At 41.5% G+C, this 15283-nt stretch overlaps 1 protein-coding gene and 1 long non-coding RNA gene across 7 annotated transcripts in view; one reads left to right on the forward strand and one right to left on the reverse strand.

Moving 5' to 3' along the window:
• The window catches only part of ARHGAP8 (Rho GTPase activating protein 8), a 191652-nt gene that overhangs the window by 73190 nt on the left and 103179 nt on the right, over positions 1 to 15283 (forward strand). For 5 of the 6 annotated variants that reach the window (XM_077266613.1, XM_077266612.1, XM_077266616.1 and 2 more), the window contains one exon: positions 13893 to 13973. In XM_077266613.1, coding sequence (XP_077122728.1) covers positions 13893 to 13973 — 81 coding nt within the window. Of the gene's footprint in view, positions 1 to 11012; positions 11137 to 13892; positions 13974 to 15283 lie in introns of all 6 variants that reach the window. The other variant, XM_077266614.1, reaches the window with a different exon arrangement.
• Positions 3934 to 15283, reverse strand: part of LOC143776836 (uncharacterized) — a 60648-nt gene continuing 49298 nt past the window's right edge. Inside the window, exon 3 of the long non-coding RNA XR_013215924.1 lies at positions 3934 to 5355. This is a non-coding gene — a long non-coding RNA (uncharacterized LOC143776836). The remainder of the gene's footprint in view (positions 5356 to 15283) is intronic.

Genomic DNA, 15283 nt, shown 5'->3' on the forward strand with positions numbered 1-15283 from the left:
GGGAAACATTCTGCACCACAAGCAGGATTTCTGACTTTCTTCATTAGTCTGGAGGATTTTCGGGGCCAGTCAGCCACCTTATCGCTGGGAGACAGTTGCTTAAAGTCATTTACCCCCTCTGTTACTGAAACAAGTTGCTCTGGCGTTCAATGGCCGATAAAACAATGTTCATCTCATACAAAAAGGTAATATGTGTATCCTTATTCTAGAAAATTCTAGATAGGGTCAGGTGCCCTTTAATCTGAATGGTACCTCTAAAGCCCCCAGAATTGGATGCATGCGCTGCCGCTTTATTAAAAAAAATTGGGATTGCCAAAGAGAACCAACCACTGTGCGTTGCTGTCTACGAAAGGGGATTGCTTGTTTGCGGATCCCAGAACTCAAAACCCTGCCGATCAGCGTGATATCACTTCGAATAGCTAATTACTTGTAATCTTGGTAAAAATCTCTCTAAGAACGCCAACAATTTTTCATTTAAGATGCAATTTTTTTTTTCAGTCTTGCTTCTCCACTTACTGACAACCAAATAAACATTCCAAGGTTGATCATCCACAGCAATCAAAGAGTTTGGAGAACATGACAGGTGAATCACGGTGGCCGAAATTCAGTCACCGTGACATACAAACAACTGTGTTTTACTCCGAAACTTAGTGGAGTTTTGTAATTTGAGATATGAGCCATCCATAGGAAGAAAACTCCAGTCACTGGTCTAACTTTTTGCCACCGAACTTGCCTAATTGATGTCTCTTCTTAATTGAAAATGGAGACTTAGGTTGGGTGAAACCAGTGAACCCATGAGCAGACTCCTCGACCTATGCCTGTACTCTTCTTCCAGTGCCTGGATTCTTCTCACTGGGCCTGGACTATTCCCCCTGTGCCCTCACTGTTTTTCTTGAGCCTGGATTCTTCTCACTGTGCCCAGAATTTTCACATTGGTCCTGGACCCATCTCCTTGTGCCTGGACCCTTTACCCCACCCCTCTTCTCACTATGCCTGGACTGTTTTTCCTTGGCCTGGACTCTTCTCCTATTGCATGAACTCTTCTTTCTGTGCCTGGACTCTTCTCACTCTGCCTGGACTATTCTCACTGTTCATGTCCTCTTCTCTCTGTGCATTAACTATTTTTCTTGTGCCTGGACACTTCTCTCTGTGCTTGGACTGTTTTCCTCATATCTGGACTCTTTTTTTTCTGTGCCTAGACTCTTTTTCTTGTGCCTGACTGTTTTTGTTGTGCCTGAACTCTTCTCCCTGTGCCTGGGCTCTTCGTCCTGTGCCTAGATTCTTTTTTTCTCTGCCTGGACTCTTTTTTTCTGTGCTTGAACTCTTTTTTTTCTGTACCTGGACTCTTCTCTCTGTTTCAAGACTCTTCTCCCTGTGCCTGGATTTATCTCCTGGTTCCTAAACTCTTCTCCCTGTGTTTTTGCTTTCCTCACCTACCTTGGACTCTTGTCCCCAGGCCTGGACTCTTTTTCTCATGCCTGGGTACTTCTTCCCATGCTTGAATTCTTCTCCCCTTGCCAGGACTTTTTTTTCATGTGCCTGGACTCTTCTCACCATGTCTTGATTCTTCTCCATGTTCCTGTACTCTTTCTCTGTTCCTGAACTCTTCTCACCATGTCTTGATTCTTCTCCATGTACCTGTACTCTATTCTCTGTTCCTGAACTCTTCTCACCATGTCTTGATTCTTCTCCATGAGCCTATACTCTTTTTCCTGTTCCTGGACTCTTTTTGCTGTGTTGTGTATCGATTTTTCTCTCTGGGCCTGTACTCTTTTCCCTGTGCCTAGAATCTTCTCACTGTGTCTGGATTCTTCTCCCTGTGCCTGGACTTTTATTCCTTCACCTGGCCTCTTCTCTCTGTGCCTATAGTCAATATCTTGTGCCTAAATGCTTCTCTGCACATCCAGAGACTTCATGTGCCCAGACTCTTCTATTCATGCCAAAACCCTATTCTTCCCGTGACTGCCTCATTTTTCAACATATCTTTTTTGCCAAAACACCTGTATTTTTAGCCATTGTTGTTTCAGCAGCATGAATCTCCTGGAAGGTTCCCTTGAAGGCATATTCCAATGTTAGACATATATTATTTATATGACGATGTGCTATATAATCCTGATGAGTGCAGGCTGTCCACCATCATAAGAACAGGGTTCCCAGAATCTTTTTCAATTACAGTTTATTTGAAAGAACTAATTTGTGCTTTTCTAACTCATTACGACACACCAATAGGTTTCGATGAAGAGGGCTACGTACATTCTTCAACAGGGATTGCGGAACCTATGTTTTCCCAATAGCTGAAAGATGCTCTCGGCATAGCCACCTCTCCAGTGATTCAGTGGGATGATTGATCAGAATTAGCAGATTATTAGCCTTTATTTTTGCAAAAAATGAAAGTGGCACTGATGTCTACACCATAGATGTCAGGGTGACGGTTTTTAATAACTCCCAACTTATTCCTGAGCTTCTGTTTTTTTCCATTTACACTTTAGTGTCCAATTTACAAATGTCTATTGAAAATGCGTTGCTTCCATTCTACAAGGAGCTGCTCCTCCTCTTTCCTCCCTCTCACAAACAGAGCAACTAATTCATTTATTCTGAGGCTTATATCTGCCTTGCTTGTAGCCGGCTTGGAGGAATGTCAGACTCAGCTTTCCAGACTTGATTAAAGTGCTAAACTTTATGAGTTAATCCATACGTTAGAGAAGCTGGTATTCTAAGATTGTCGATAAGCCACTTCTCCATTTCCAAGATTGTAACCTGGTCATAGTTGAAGTAAAACATGCAAAGAGACATTATTCTTTTATTGTTATGAAGAAGGAGAACATCAGTTTCAGTCTACAATGTGTTGGACATCTTCTACTCCAAGGATTCTTGAAGGTGTTCTTACATTTTCAATGGTCATATCGACAAGAATGCCATTGGTGGGACTTACATCTATTGGATGTTTATGGCATATTTCCACTGAATATATGAGAATAACTTCAAGGATCCTTAGGGTAGAAGAAGTGTACCAAATTGTTGGACCTAACTCATGTTCTCCCTCTAGTAAAAGGCACTGTCAGACATCATCAGTTATGGATAGGTGGTTGTGCATTTGCATTTCCCTCCATTCATTACTACGAGAACTCCAAAAGTTGCGGAGTGGACCTTAAGTATATAGTGTGTCAAAAGAAAATTTGTCAATGGCCAGTAGTCCACTGGTCTCAAGAATCAAAGAGTGTTTTACTCTTGGCCCTATTCAAATTCTTATGGAGGACCATAAACTATGACCAGCTTCACACAAGCGTATACTGGCTCATTTTCTGCACTCTTATTATTATTATTTATTTATATAGCGCCATTGATTCCATCAAAATACAAATATCACTTACAGTAAGCAAACTAACAATGACAGACTGATACAGAGGGGCAAGGACCCTGCCCTTGCGGGCTTACATTCTGCAGGATTATGGGGAAGGAGCCAGTAGGTTGGGGGTTGCAGGAGCTCCGGTGTTGGTGAGGCGGTAACTCCGGTAGTGATGAGGAGGCAGCGGGGTCAGTGCAGGCTGTAGGCTTTCCTGAAGATATGAGTTTTCAGGTTCCGTCTGAAGGATCCGAATGTGGTTGATAGTCGGACGTGTTGGGGCAGAGAGTTCCACAGGATGGGGGATATTCGGGAGAAGTCTTGGAGGCGATTGGATGAGGAGCAAATAAGTGTGGAGGAGAGAAGGAGGTCTTGGGAGGACCGGAGATTACGTGGGGGAAGATATCGGGAGATTAGTTCAGAGATATATGGAGGAGACAGGTTATGGATGGCTTTGTAGGTCAGTATTAGTAATTTTAACTGGATACGCTGAGGGAATGGGAGCCAGTGAAGAGATTTGCAGAGGGGGGAAGCGGAGGAGTAGCGAGGAGAGAGATGGATTAGTCGGGCAGCAGAGTTAAGAGTTATTATGACTACATATGTCTATGTCCCCACCTGACAGTTGGCTTAGTGACCCAAACAGCATTGTAGGCCCTAAAAAATTTGTCTCTTGAATGGAGGTCTTCATATGTGTGCACCATGATGGCCACAGTCTATGGCCAGTTTCACACGAGCATATATTGGCACATTTTTGCACCCTTATTGTGTCCACATGTGTCCCCGCCTGACTGTGGGTTTAGTGACTGAAACAGCATTATAGACCGGGAACAACTGGTATGCAGATTGAAGTTCTTCAGGGTGTTTCTCCATTTTGTCTCTCTTTGGCCTCACTCAAAGTCATATGTGTGCACCAAGATGGACCACAGTCTACGGCCAGTTTCACACAAGCATATATTGGCACATTTTTGCACCCTTATTGCATCCACATATGACCCCACCTGATTGTGGGTTTAGTGACCGAAACAGCTTTCTAGACCGGGCACAATTGGTATGCAGAATGAAGTTCTCCAGGGTGTTTCTCCCTTTTGTCTCCCTTTTGGCCTCACTCAGCGTCACATGTGTGTACAATGATGGACCACAGACTATGGCCAATTTTCATACAAGTGTATACTGGTGCATTTTGTGCCCTTATTTCGCTTACATATGTCCCCACATGACTGTGGGCTTAGTGATCCAAAGAGCATTGTAGACCTGGGACAACTGGTCTCTAGAATACTGTTCTTCGGAACGTTTTGACCTTTTGTCTCGCCTTGGCCTCACTCAGCGTTACGCATGTGCTCAATGATAGACCACAGACTAGGGCCAGTTTCACACAAACTCATTTTTGCACCCTTATTATGTGTGTATGTGTCCCCACTTGATGGTCCATAATTAGCCCAAACAGCTTTCTAGATCCTTATGATCAGTGGCGAAACTTGAAGCTCATGGGCCCAAATCTCCACCAGGTACCTATGTGGAGTCTTTAGTAGACTTCTAATATGGGCCAATGGGACCCGGTTTAGACCCCTTAGGCACCAGGACCAATAATCATCATGGCCTTGCCTATGCTGCTGTCAGTTAAGGTCTTTATACATAGTCAACTCCAGATCACTCATCTAATACATGGCTCAAAGATGAACTCCTAATATTGTTCACGTGAATCTTGCTTAAAATATAGTCTGACAGCAATAATGGGGAGTTCTGAGTGTGGAGGGTTAAATGCTTTCTCAGAGTAATTTCTCTATATGCAGTTTTTTCTTCTAACACAGGAAGCAAGGGTTAATGCGATGGAGTCCAGCGGCCGACAGTGATTCAGTACTCTCTGTATTCCAAACGCTGCCAAGTTTTTTTTTTCAGAAGTTTTCTGTTTGATTCACTAACGTCGTCTTTCATTGCGCCATTCGAACTGACGGTTTTAATTATGTAAGTGCGTAGCAGGAAAGTGATTCATTTGGAAGATGCAAGCAAAATTCCTAAAAAAAAAAAATAGCGGTTAGTACAGAAATAAAACACCCATCATCCATAACCTGAGGATTAGTTGGCTCCAGTCTGAAAAAAAAAAACTTAAAGGGCATCTCCATTCAGAAATGAGAACTTTGTAAATTTATCAAAGTTTTGAGAAGCGACAACTATTTCCGCAAACCAAAGCAGTCATCACTTTTTTTCTTTTCTCCTCCTTCTGGGGTGACGATGAGCTCAGTAAGAAGAATTCCACATCCGTAGTCAACCCTTAGGCTATGTTCACGCATGTTCTTTGTTTTTTTTTGGAGGATTTTTTTTTTAGAGGTGATTCCACTCCAAAATCTATCTCAAAAACTAGTTCATAAAGACTTGGAAAACTCCTTCTATTAATTTCTGTGGGACATCCACTTTGTTGTTCATATGTTCCGCATTTTCAGTGTTTTTTTTTTGCTTTTTTTTTTCCAGAAGAGGTCTTGAAAAGCGCATGGTGGAAAAAAGATTGTGTATGTCACTTATTTGAAGCAAATCCTGATGGAATCGGTTCCAAACTAGGCACTGTCCAATCAAAAGGCTGCAAAAAATACTTAATTAAAACAGGTTTTTGCTATGTAATCTGAGAGAAGCATGATGTAGGGGCAGAGACCGTGATTCCAGCGATATATAACTTACTGGGCTGTGTGTTGCCATTTCAATAAAATCAGTGTTTTATCAGCAGGAGATTATCACTAGAGGACTAGGTGTCTAGTGCCTCCTAGTCCAACCAGAACTGATTAACAGTTTTCTGTGAATATACAGCATACACAGAAAGCAGCCAATCAATGGCGTGGGTGGGGCTATAGAGGGCTTAGCATTCTGAGCTACAGCAGAGAAAACTGTGATTGTATCAAAAGGGCAGCACGCAGACCGGCAAATGACACATCGCTGGAATCGGGGTCTCACCCTTTACATTATGTTGGTCTCGGATTACATAGCAGAAACTCACTGACAGATTCCTTCTAAAAATATAAAATTCCAAAACTACTTCACACCTCAAAAAAACCTCCTGCAATCACAGTGATGATCCTGGCAGCAAGTGTTTCATTTCACCACAGCGCCTCCACAGGGGAAAAGAAGCATTACACATATTGCCTTGAAATCAATGCGCTGTCCTTGTAATGTACGAACAAACTTTTTATCACGCTCTACCCATTGAAATTGGAAAATTTTGGGGATCAGAGAAGAGAATTGTCATTCATAGCCTTAGGACAGGATTATATATGGTCTCATTTCCAGACTATCTCTCCCAAGTCATACATGCACATGCGTGCTCGACTTGCCTGCTCATTCATGTACTTCCAACAGAACAATGCTAAAAATTCCAACATCATCGTCTCGGGGGGAGAGTTGGGAGGCCCCCCATACATATCAGATTGCTGGCCAGTCCCTCTGATATCGGTGGGTTCGGCTGACTTTCATCTGGCATGTATGGGGCAATTTAGAATAGCGCCCCCATAACTTCATGTCCACCTTTAGTAGTAAATGTAACCCATCATGAAAAGCTTAGTTTGGTCTCAACGGTGTTCCATGTTTTATTCCTGAATTTCCATCAATCTTTGTTGGACCTACCAATATTCACAATTTGCAAAATTTGGGAACACTCCCAAAATGGCCAAGAATGAAAAATACACTTTTGGGAGTGGTTTTGCCAAGTGCATTCCGAGGCCAGGTTGTCAGGAACGTTTCAGCAAAACCAGGAATTATCTACAGTTTCTTGTTCCACCATGTTGGGTAGTAGTAGAGATGGCAACATTTCTGGGGGCCACTTAAAGGGAACCGTTTACTGGATCTTTTAATTTACATGAAATACCACCTTTAATTGGTGCTGCTCCAGTGATTCTGGAACAGTTTTTCTTTTTCTTCTGTGTCCCTCCGTCCCAAAGCTATGCCCGCCGATATGGTGCACATTTTCCCTTTAACTCACTAGGCTTATACCACAGAACTTCTATGTGGGTGTGGCCTTGTTTTGATTGGCCAGCATCAGAGGAGAAAAGGGAAATGCCCATAGAGAGGTTCCGTGGTATACGCCTAGTTGGTTAAAGGGAAAATGTGCCCATTACCAACAGGCATAACTTTGGAACAAAGGGGCACAGATAAGAATAGAAAAAAAGGAGAATCAGCAGAGCTTCATCACAGAGTAGTTGAGGTACTTAGTTTAGATAAAAAAATATACTAAAAAATCTCCTTTAAGTACCACTCCAGCCCATACTGAAATGCTCCAACCCACTTGTGGATGATATTAAGTAAAATTCACCCCTTAGTCATTCCAGGAGTTCTCGGAAATTTGGGGCAGTTGACATCTATGGTAGTAGTTATCCCAATGGTTGACCATATTCTTGTGGAGAAACCAAAGCCTTCAGACCTTTTCTGAAGCTCTCAATGAGGCCTGTTACTCCTAATGATCACACCTGTCCCAAACTATCTTTATCCCCAGGTCCTAGATATTTTTTTGGCCCATCCCCGCCCCCCATTGACTGCTTCTTTGCAGCTAATCCCTTACTTACTCCAGTCATTGACAGGGAACTAGAACATTAGCTTTTAAGATCCAAATCTCCGTGGTTTCTATTCTAATCCAATTTTCCCAAGGAAACAAACTCTGAAAATAAAGCAGGGTTTTCATTATTGTAGTTCTACGGCCGAGGGATTATGGGATTTCATCAATATAAACTAATCATATCTTGGAAGGGGGAAAGGATGGTGTAGGATTTCAAAGGTTAAAGCTGAATTATTCACTTTTCGTATCACAATCTTTTCTGTACGGACTCAAGGCTCCTTTAACCTTTTTTTTAATCTCGGGAAATGACGTATTATATGTTATTCCTTCTGTGGATTAGTTAGGCATGTTTAAAGGGGATCGTCCACTGGATTTTATTTTTAATTCAACTGGGTTCCTCTGATTGGCACCGCTTCACTGATTCTGGAACAGTTTTTCTTTTTCTTCTGCGCCCCTCTGTTCCAAAGTTATGTCCAATGGTTCAATTTTTCTCTTCAAGCAACTGGGCGTCTACCACAGCACTTCTCTGTGGGCGTTTGCTTTTTCTCCTCTGATGCAAAAGCCAATCAAAACATGGCCACGCCCACAAAGAAGTTCTGTGGTATGCACCCAGTTGCTTAAAGGGAAAATGTGCTTCTTTATTTCTAAGGGATATAACTTTGGAATGGAGGGGCATAGAAACAAAAGAAAAACTGTTTCAGAATCAGTGGAGCAGGAGCAATCGGATGAGATACTCCATTTAATAAAAAAAAAAAAATCAGTGAGAGGTCTTTAAGGGTGTGGTTTACTTCTTTTTGGCTGCTTTACTTAAAAGAGTTGTCGAAGCCTAAGATATCGATGACTTATTCTTACAGGAGGTGATAAACATAAAAAGGGTGGAGGTCTGATATTCCTAAAATCAGCCGTAATCGGGTCCCTTTATGCTGGAAGCACACAACTGAAACACCATAACTTTGTACACTGAGTAGTGGTCGTTCTACCCTACAGCATATCCTATTGAAGTGAATGGGAGCTGAGCTGCAGTACCAAGAATGGCCACTACACACTGTAGTGTTTCAGCTCTGTACACTGTGTATTTCTGTCAGTTACATTACCCGGTAATAGCTGATTATAGGGTTCCGGAATGTCATATCCCCCAGCAATCTGATATTTATGACCTATCCTAAAAATAGTCTTAGTTAAGGACAAGCTCTTTAAGTTGCATAGATTGAGTTAAACTATTACAGAAGACAATTAGTATTATGCATAAACACAAAAAACTATAGTTTTCAATTGATTTCTGCCATTTTTCATTATACAAAGTTATAGTTTATGTTTCAATTCTTCAACGTTCTCACGATCTCTGTTTTTTGTCAGTGAGTGGGAATATACTTTTTTACATGAGTCTTGCTGCATCTGGAATTTTAGAGTGTGGTGGTCATTAAGAGGTTAAACACTATCCAGCTTAATTATCTGGGAAATGTAGACAATCGTGGAATATAACCTTGGATTTATGGCCCTATAAACACTAGATTAAAGTCTTCTGATTACAGCAATATCAGCAGGATCAGCAAACAGTCCAATGTGTATGGAGGCCTCAAGACTCTCCCCCAGCATATGATGTCGAGGGAGAGAATGATCCAACCGGTTGGATTTCCAAAGGTTTATTCTTTTGCTCTCAACCGAGATAAGAGGAGTCTGGAGTAGGACAAAAGAGTCTGGAGAAGGGCAGAGGAGTTTGAGTGAGGATAGCGTAGACTGGGGGAGAGCAGAGGACTCTGTAGAAGGACAGAGGAATCTGGAGGAGGTCAGAAGAATCTGGAGAGGACATAGGAAGCTAGAGGAGGGCAGATAAATCTGGAGAAAACAGAAATGTCTGGAGGAGGGCAGCAGAGTCGGGAGGAAGACAGAGGAGACTTGAGGGCAAAAGAGTCTGGAGAATACACAGGAGACTTGAGAGCAGAGGAGTCTGGAGAACATATGAGTTTGGAGGAGAACAGAGGAATCTGGAGAAAGGCTGAGGAGTCTAGAGAAAGGCAGTGGAGACTGAAGGACTGAAGGAGACAATGGAGTCTGGAAGAGGGCAGAGAAGTGTGAAGGAGACTGTGAAGTCTGGAGGGGACAGAGGAGTCTGGAGGTGGGCAGAGGAGTCTGGAGAACATGTGAGTTTGGTGTAGGACAGAGGAATCTTGGGGAAAGGTAGGGGAGTCTGCAGGAAAACCGAAGAGTCTAGAGAGGATAGAGGAGACTGAAGAGGGCAGAGGAATCTGGAGGGGACAGGGGAGTCCGGTGGAGGACACAGGAGGAGGGTAGATGAGTCTTGAGGAAAATAGAGGATTCTGGAGGGGGGACATAGGAGTCTGGAGGGGTACATAGGAGTTAGGAGAGGACTAAAGAGTCTGCAGGAAGGCAGAGGAATCCATCTGCAGCTGTCTTATAGAGAACAGGAGCTCTCATCTGAGTGATGCTGAGACTAGATATTACAGCAGCAAATTCTAGCCAGGACCAGACCAATTATTTGTAAGGCCCCTGTGATAACATGGGTATGTTGACAAAGGTTGGATTTTATAATTATTTCATCCAATTTCATTGTCAAATGTTGACAAAGGTTCTGCAAAGAAAAAACAAGAATTGCCCCTAATATTGGGCCATTCTCAGCAGAAATCTGAGAGTCAGCCTTGGATATCTGCTGGCGCATACATTAGTAAATAAAGCCACATTTTTTTCAAACGTGGGCTAATAATGCCATATAGTGCTGTACAGTGAACATATAACAGTGTCAAAATAACAATATCATGTGATGATCAAATAATAATGTTGTACAGTTCCAAAAAATGACACAGCTGGAAATATGATTAGTTTAGGCTAAGGGTGGACAGGTTGGGCAAGTCAAGTTCTTCAGATGGTGGAGTCTCAACCCGATCATGACCTTGGTTGTGAGAAGTTCTAGGTCTGTACAGGTTTTCAGCCTCTCATTATGAACAAAAAAGCCCAGATTTTTGGCCATACAATAGATATCTTTTCCATATGTTAATAACCCATTACCTTCTTTTCTCTCCATCATCAACACCATAATGGTCGTTGCCTTCTTTTACCATCAAAAACTTACACGAATGGAATTTTAAGGCGATGACAAAAGTGAAATTTGTTTTTTCTTAGGCAAATGCTTATTAATTAGCTCCAAACTAAGATGTGGTTTTAAGTTTGAGAAGATGGATAATGAAAGAAAGCAGAAGTATAAGGCCCGAGCTGCCCAACGACTCCTGCCACGCGTCTGTGACTGGTAGGAGCCTTCACGCAATCATCACACCTCATTGCAACCAATTCACCGGCACAGGCATGGGGCTGACAAAATACCTCTTAGTTTATGTTCCTGAAATTCTTGGCCGTGAAGCTTTGCTGCCGAAAGTCTCATTCATTATTCATCTCGCAGTCTGTCAGTTGTGTGTGGGGGGAACGGAAGTGACATGAGATAGAAGCCCCCATCACAAAATGTTCCTCAACCAGTTGTATTCTTTGTAGCTCCTCTGGTTTCTGCTTTAATAATCCTTTACTTTATACTGGGAAATTGCTAAGATCTAGGGAGATATTTGCAGAGGTCCTTCCTGGAATGAATTGGTGGCTTTTCATAATTTTATGTATATTTGTTGTCTTAGTAAGACAACACATGTCTAAATTTCCTTTTCAAACCCTGTTGATAATCTAGGTAAAAAAGCCATTAAATATGAGCGGTTCCTGCTCTGGTGGAATCAGCTAATGCTTGTTTTCCATGACTTGTCATTATGTGGCTAAGCAAAAATGGCACAAAGCTGACCAGTGGGCATCATCTGATCGCTTGGGAAGGCTGTTTATAGACAAAAAGTTGTCTTCATGATTCCACCATGATAATGTCCCTTCATAGTGATGATTGGTGTGGGACCATGAGGATAAACCCTGTCCATATGTCCTAAAAAATCATCTGGAAGTCATAGAGTTGGGTACCAAAATCAGAAACCCTTCTCTAAAAGCTAGAGAGGAAATGGACCCAGAAAACGTCTTCCACTTAGGCGGACTCTAACCATCCATGATAAGATCTGCTAAATCATTGCAGGACGAAATTGCCATTAGCATCCCCTTTAAGGGGTAATCCATTTTCAGTGATCAGAACCTGGTAAAATTTGATCTCTGGAAGTTCAACTTTTGGGATCCCTCAACATGCGGAAGTAAAGATGGAGGGAAAATGAGCTTTACACCAATTGATTTCGGCAGTTCTCTATTTTGCCAACTGAAGATGGGGTCCCAATTTGTGCACTCATCTTACCTCAACAGATATCAAAAGGAATTTATTTATATTGGATGGATCTTATAAGAAATTACTGCTCTTCTGCATCCTGTTCCATTGCTTTTAGTCTCAGTATCACTAGCAGGGGAAGATGATTGGACTCAGTAAATTATGTGTCATGTCTCATATGTCTATCACACGTATAACGGCCTCAGTTCCCGGTCTTGCTCTGTTTCGTTGCATTATTATCATCCGTGTTTGCATTTCATTGTCTTATTGAGGAAGACGTCTCGGCTCAGTCTGAAAACCTCAGTTTATATGTATTACAGGTTCTCTCGGAGACGAGGCTTCCCATTTGTCTAGGCATGTTGCTTTTCATTTCTGATTCTTCCTAAAGTAGTCTATCTAACTGGAAGTAAAGTTGTCACAATGCAATTATTGATGGTTTAGATTTAATGATTGATACAACTAAGCCTAAAACCAAGACCCCAAATTAACACCAAAAATACAACCCCAGATCATAATACTCTCTAATCAATGCTGCCCAAATAGGCCTATACTTGACCATCAAAATTGATAGACATACTATGGCCCCAAATTAGGCAACTAAAAATATAACCCTATGTTATAGAGATTCACAGCCTAAGGTCCCCAACTAATCCAATACTAGGCCCCCAAAAATGAATCACAGTCTATGGCCCCAAACTAGGCCACCAAAAATACAACTCTATATTATATTAATCCACAACCTATGGTTTAATACTAGCCCACCAAAAATACAACCATATATTCTGTAGGTCTCCATTCTCTTGTCCCCAACTTAGACATAACTAGGCCACCCAAAAATACAACCCCATATTACTGTGCTCTCTGATCAATGCTGTCCAACTAGGCTAATACTAGGCCATCCAAAGACAACCCTATAATATAGTGATCAACAACTTATTTTCCCAAACTAGGCTGCTAAAAATATAATCCTGTATTTCATAGGTCTTCATTTTGTGGTCCCAAACTAGGCCAAAACTAAGCCACCAAAAATACAATCCTATAATATATTGATCCACAACCTATGATCCCAAACTAGGCCAATACTAGGCCACTAAAAATACAACCCTATGTTCTGTCAGTCCCCATTCTGTGGTCTTCAACTAGGCCACACAAATAAACAAATTTATAGTGCAGTGGTCTTGATTGTATGGTGCCTAACTAGGCCAATACTAGGGCACCAAAATACAACCCTATATTACAGTTATCCCTAACCTGTAATCCCCAACTAGGCCACAAAAGCACAAATCTTTTTTTACAGTGGACCCGAATGTGTGACCTATATTTCATTTGTCTCCATTCTATGGGACTAGGTCACAAAAACACAACCCTATACTACATGTGGTCTCCAACTAGACTAATTCTAGGCCACCAATAATGCAACCTTCTATGACAGTGGTCACAAAGTTAGCCAAAACTAGGCCACCAAAAATACAACCAGATATTACAGTGATCTCCAACTTGTTGTCCTACTTTCTCCAGTGTCAGGGCATAATGCAAGTTGTAGAATAACATCCTGTGCAAACCCTTCAATGTTTTGGATACTGGGAAGCTTTGGAGACAACTTCTTTTCGAAATTAAACCATGGCCATAGTAAATTTCTAACACCAAAAGAGAACATTTATTTTCCATCTGTTAACCTTCAATTCCCCTGACTTTCTTCTCCAGCATTCTATGTGTCAAATGCATCAAATTGGACGTAATGAGCCTAAGTGTTCTCCTTTACTTTTCAGCATCCAAAATGGAGTAATTTCAGTCTTCCAGAAGAAGGGGCTGCAGGATCATGAACTCTACAGTCTGAATGAAGGAGTCCGGTGAGTTGACATTTTCTGTTGGCAAAAATGAGAAGATACAAGGGGTAAGATGGGGGCCTCAACCATAAGGGATGTTGGTAAATTACCTAGAGATTTTAGATGTGTCTCACCCAAAAAAAATCAAGATTGACCACCAACCATTATACCTTCGGTGGTACTTTGCCGATTGACTTGTGGGAAATATCTGCAGAGGCTTTTGTTCCTGAGAAGCACTTGATCATAAATATGGAAATTTATGTAAAAAAAATGGAAATGTGGTTGGGATTCACTTGATGGTAAAGAAAACATTGAACCTTCATGCTTTAGTAATATAGAGCCCAAAGGAAAGCTTTACTGATTTTTTTTGGTAACCACCAAAAAAGCCTTCAAACCACATCTCTCTAGGAAAGCATGAGCCCTGACAAGTCAGTGTTGTCATCAGTACATTCATCAAATCTATATTCTCTATCCTAAATTGTGTCCATATTTCTACCCTCTAGAGAATCCTCTACTCAAATGTTCATGTACTTGTAGAGGAACGTGAAGAAATGTATTCTACTGATCAAAGAATTATCGAACAAAGCCCATTCTTAAGCCTGTCTTCCAGTAGCCACGACCCACTCATGACACTTTTTCATAGGCCACAGACCACTTTTATGCTATCCTTCCAGAATCCATATTTTGTTCTTCCAGAATCCATAGTCACATGGTCAAATATTGGAGTTTTTCTTTAACTTTTTTTTTCAAAAACTAATTGTCCTCTTGGTAACCTAGAGTAGGAACATAAGAGCGAGGCTTGTTTTATGAATCATCGCGCAGTCATCAATTGATTTTAGCTGATGCCTGGAAGAAGAGAATATTTCTCTGTCTTGCATCAGCACATGAAGATGACATTGTAAGGAAATGAAACTGTCAGTCGGAGTGAAAAACAGTCACAAATTTCTACAATCTGCTGGGTTTTTTTTGTTTCTGTTGACCGCTGAGGACTCTCAAGTTTTATTTATTTTTTTAATTGAAACTAAAACTTTTTTTTGCTTCTTTTTTAGAGGGCAAATCGAATGTGTTATACAAATTTCGCCTCCAAAATTTAAGGCTTTCCAGAACCCCTTTTTTTGCAATTTAATCAACTCAAATCAATCAAGGGAAATGGTTGCCATTTTGCTTGATTCTTTTGGGGACTGAAAAGGGGTTAAAAAATAAAATAAAATTATACTCCCGATGCTCCTCACCTGTCCTCGCACCGTAGCTCTCCATCTCCTGATTTCTTCCATCTTTACTCTTCAGTGTCCTCGGCATTGACTAGGCGTCATGTGACATCATGATACGTCATG

This window comes from Ranitomeya variabilis, chromosome 5, assembly GCF_051348905.1.
Source record: "Ranitomeya variabilis isolate aRanVar5 chromosome 5, aRanVar5.hap1, whole genome shotgun sequence".
Taxonomy (NCBI): domain Eukaryota; kingdom Metazoa; phylum Chordata; class Amphibia; order Anura; family Dendrobatidae; genus Ranitomeya; species Ranitomeya variabilis.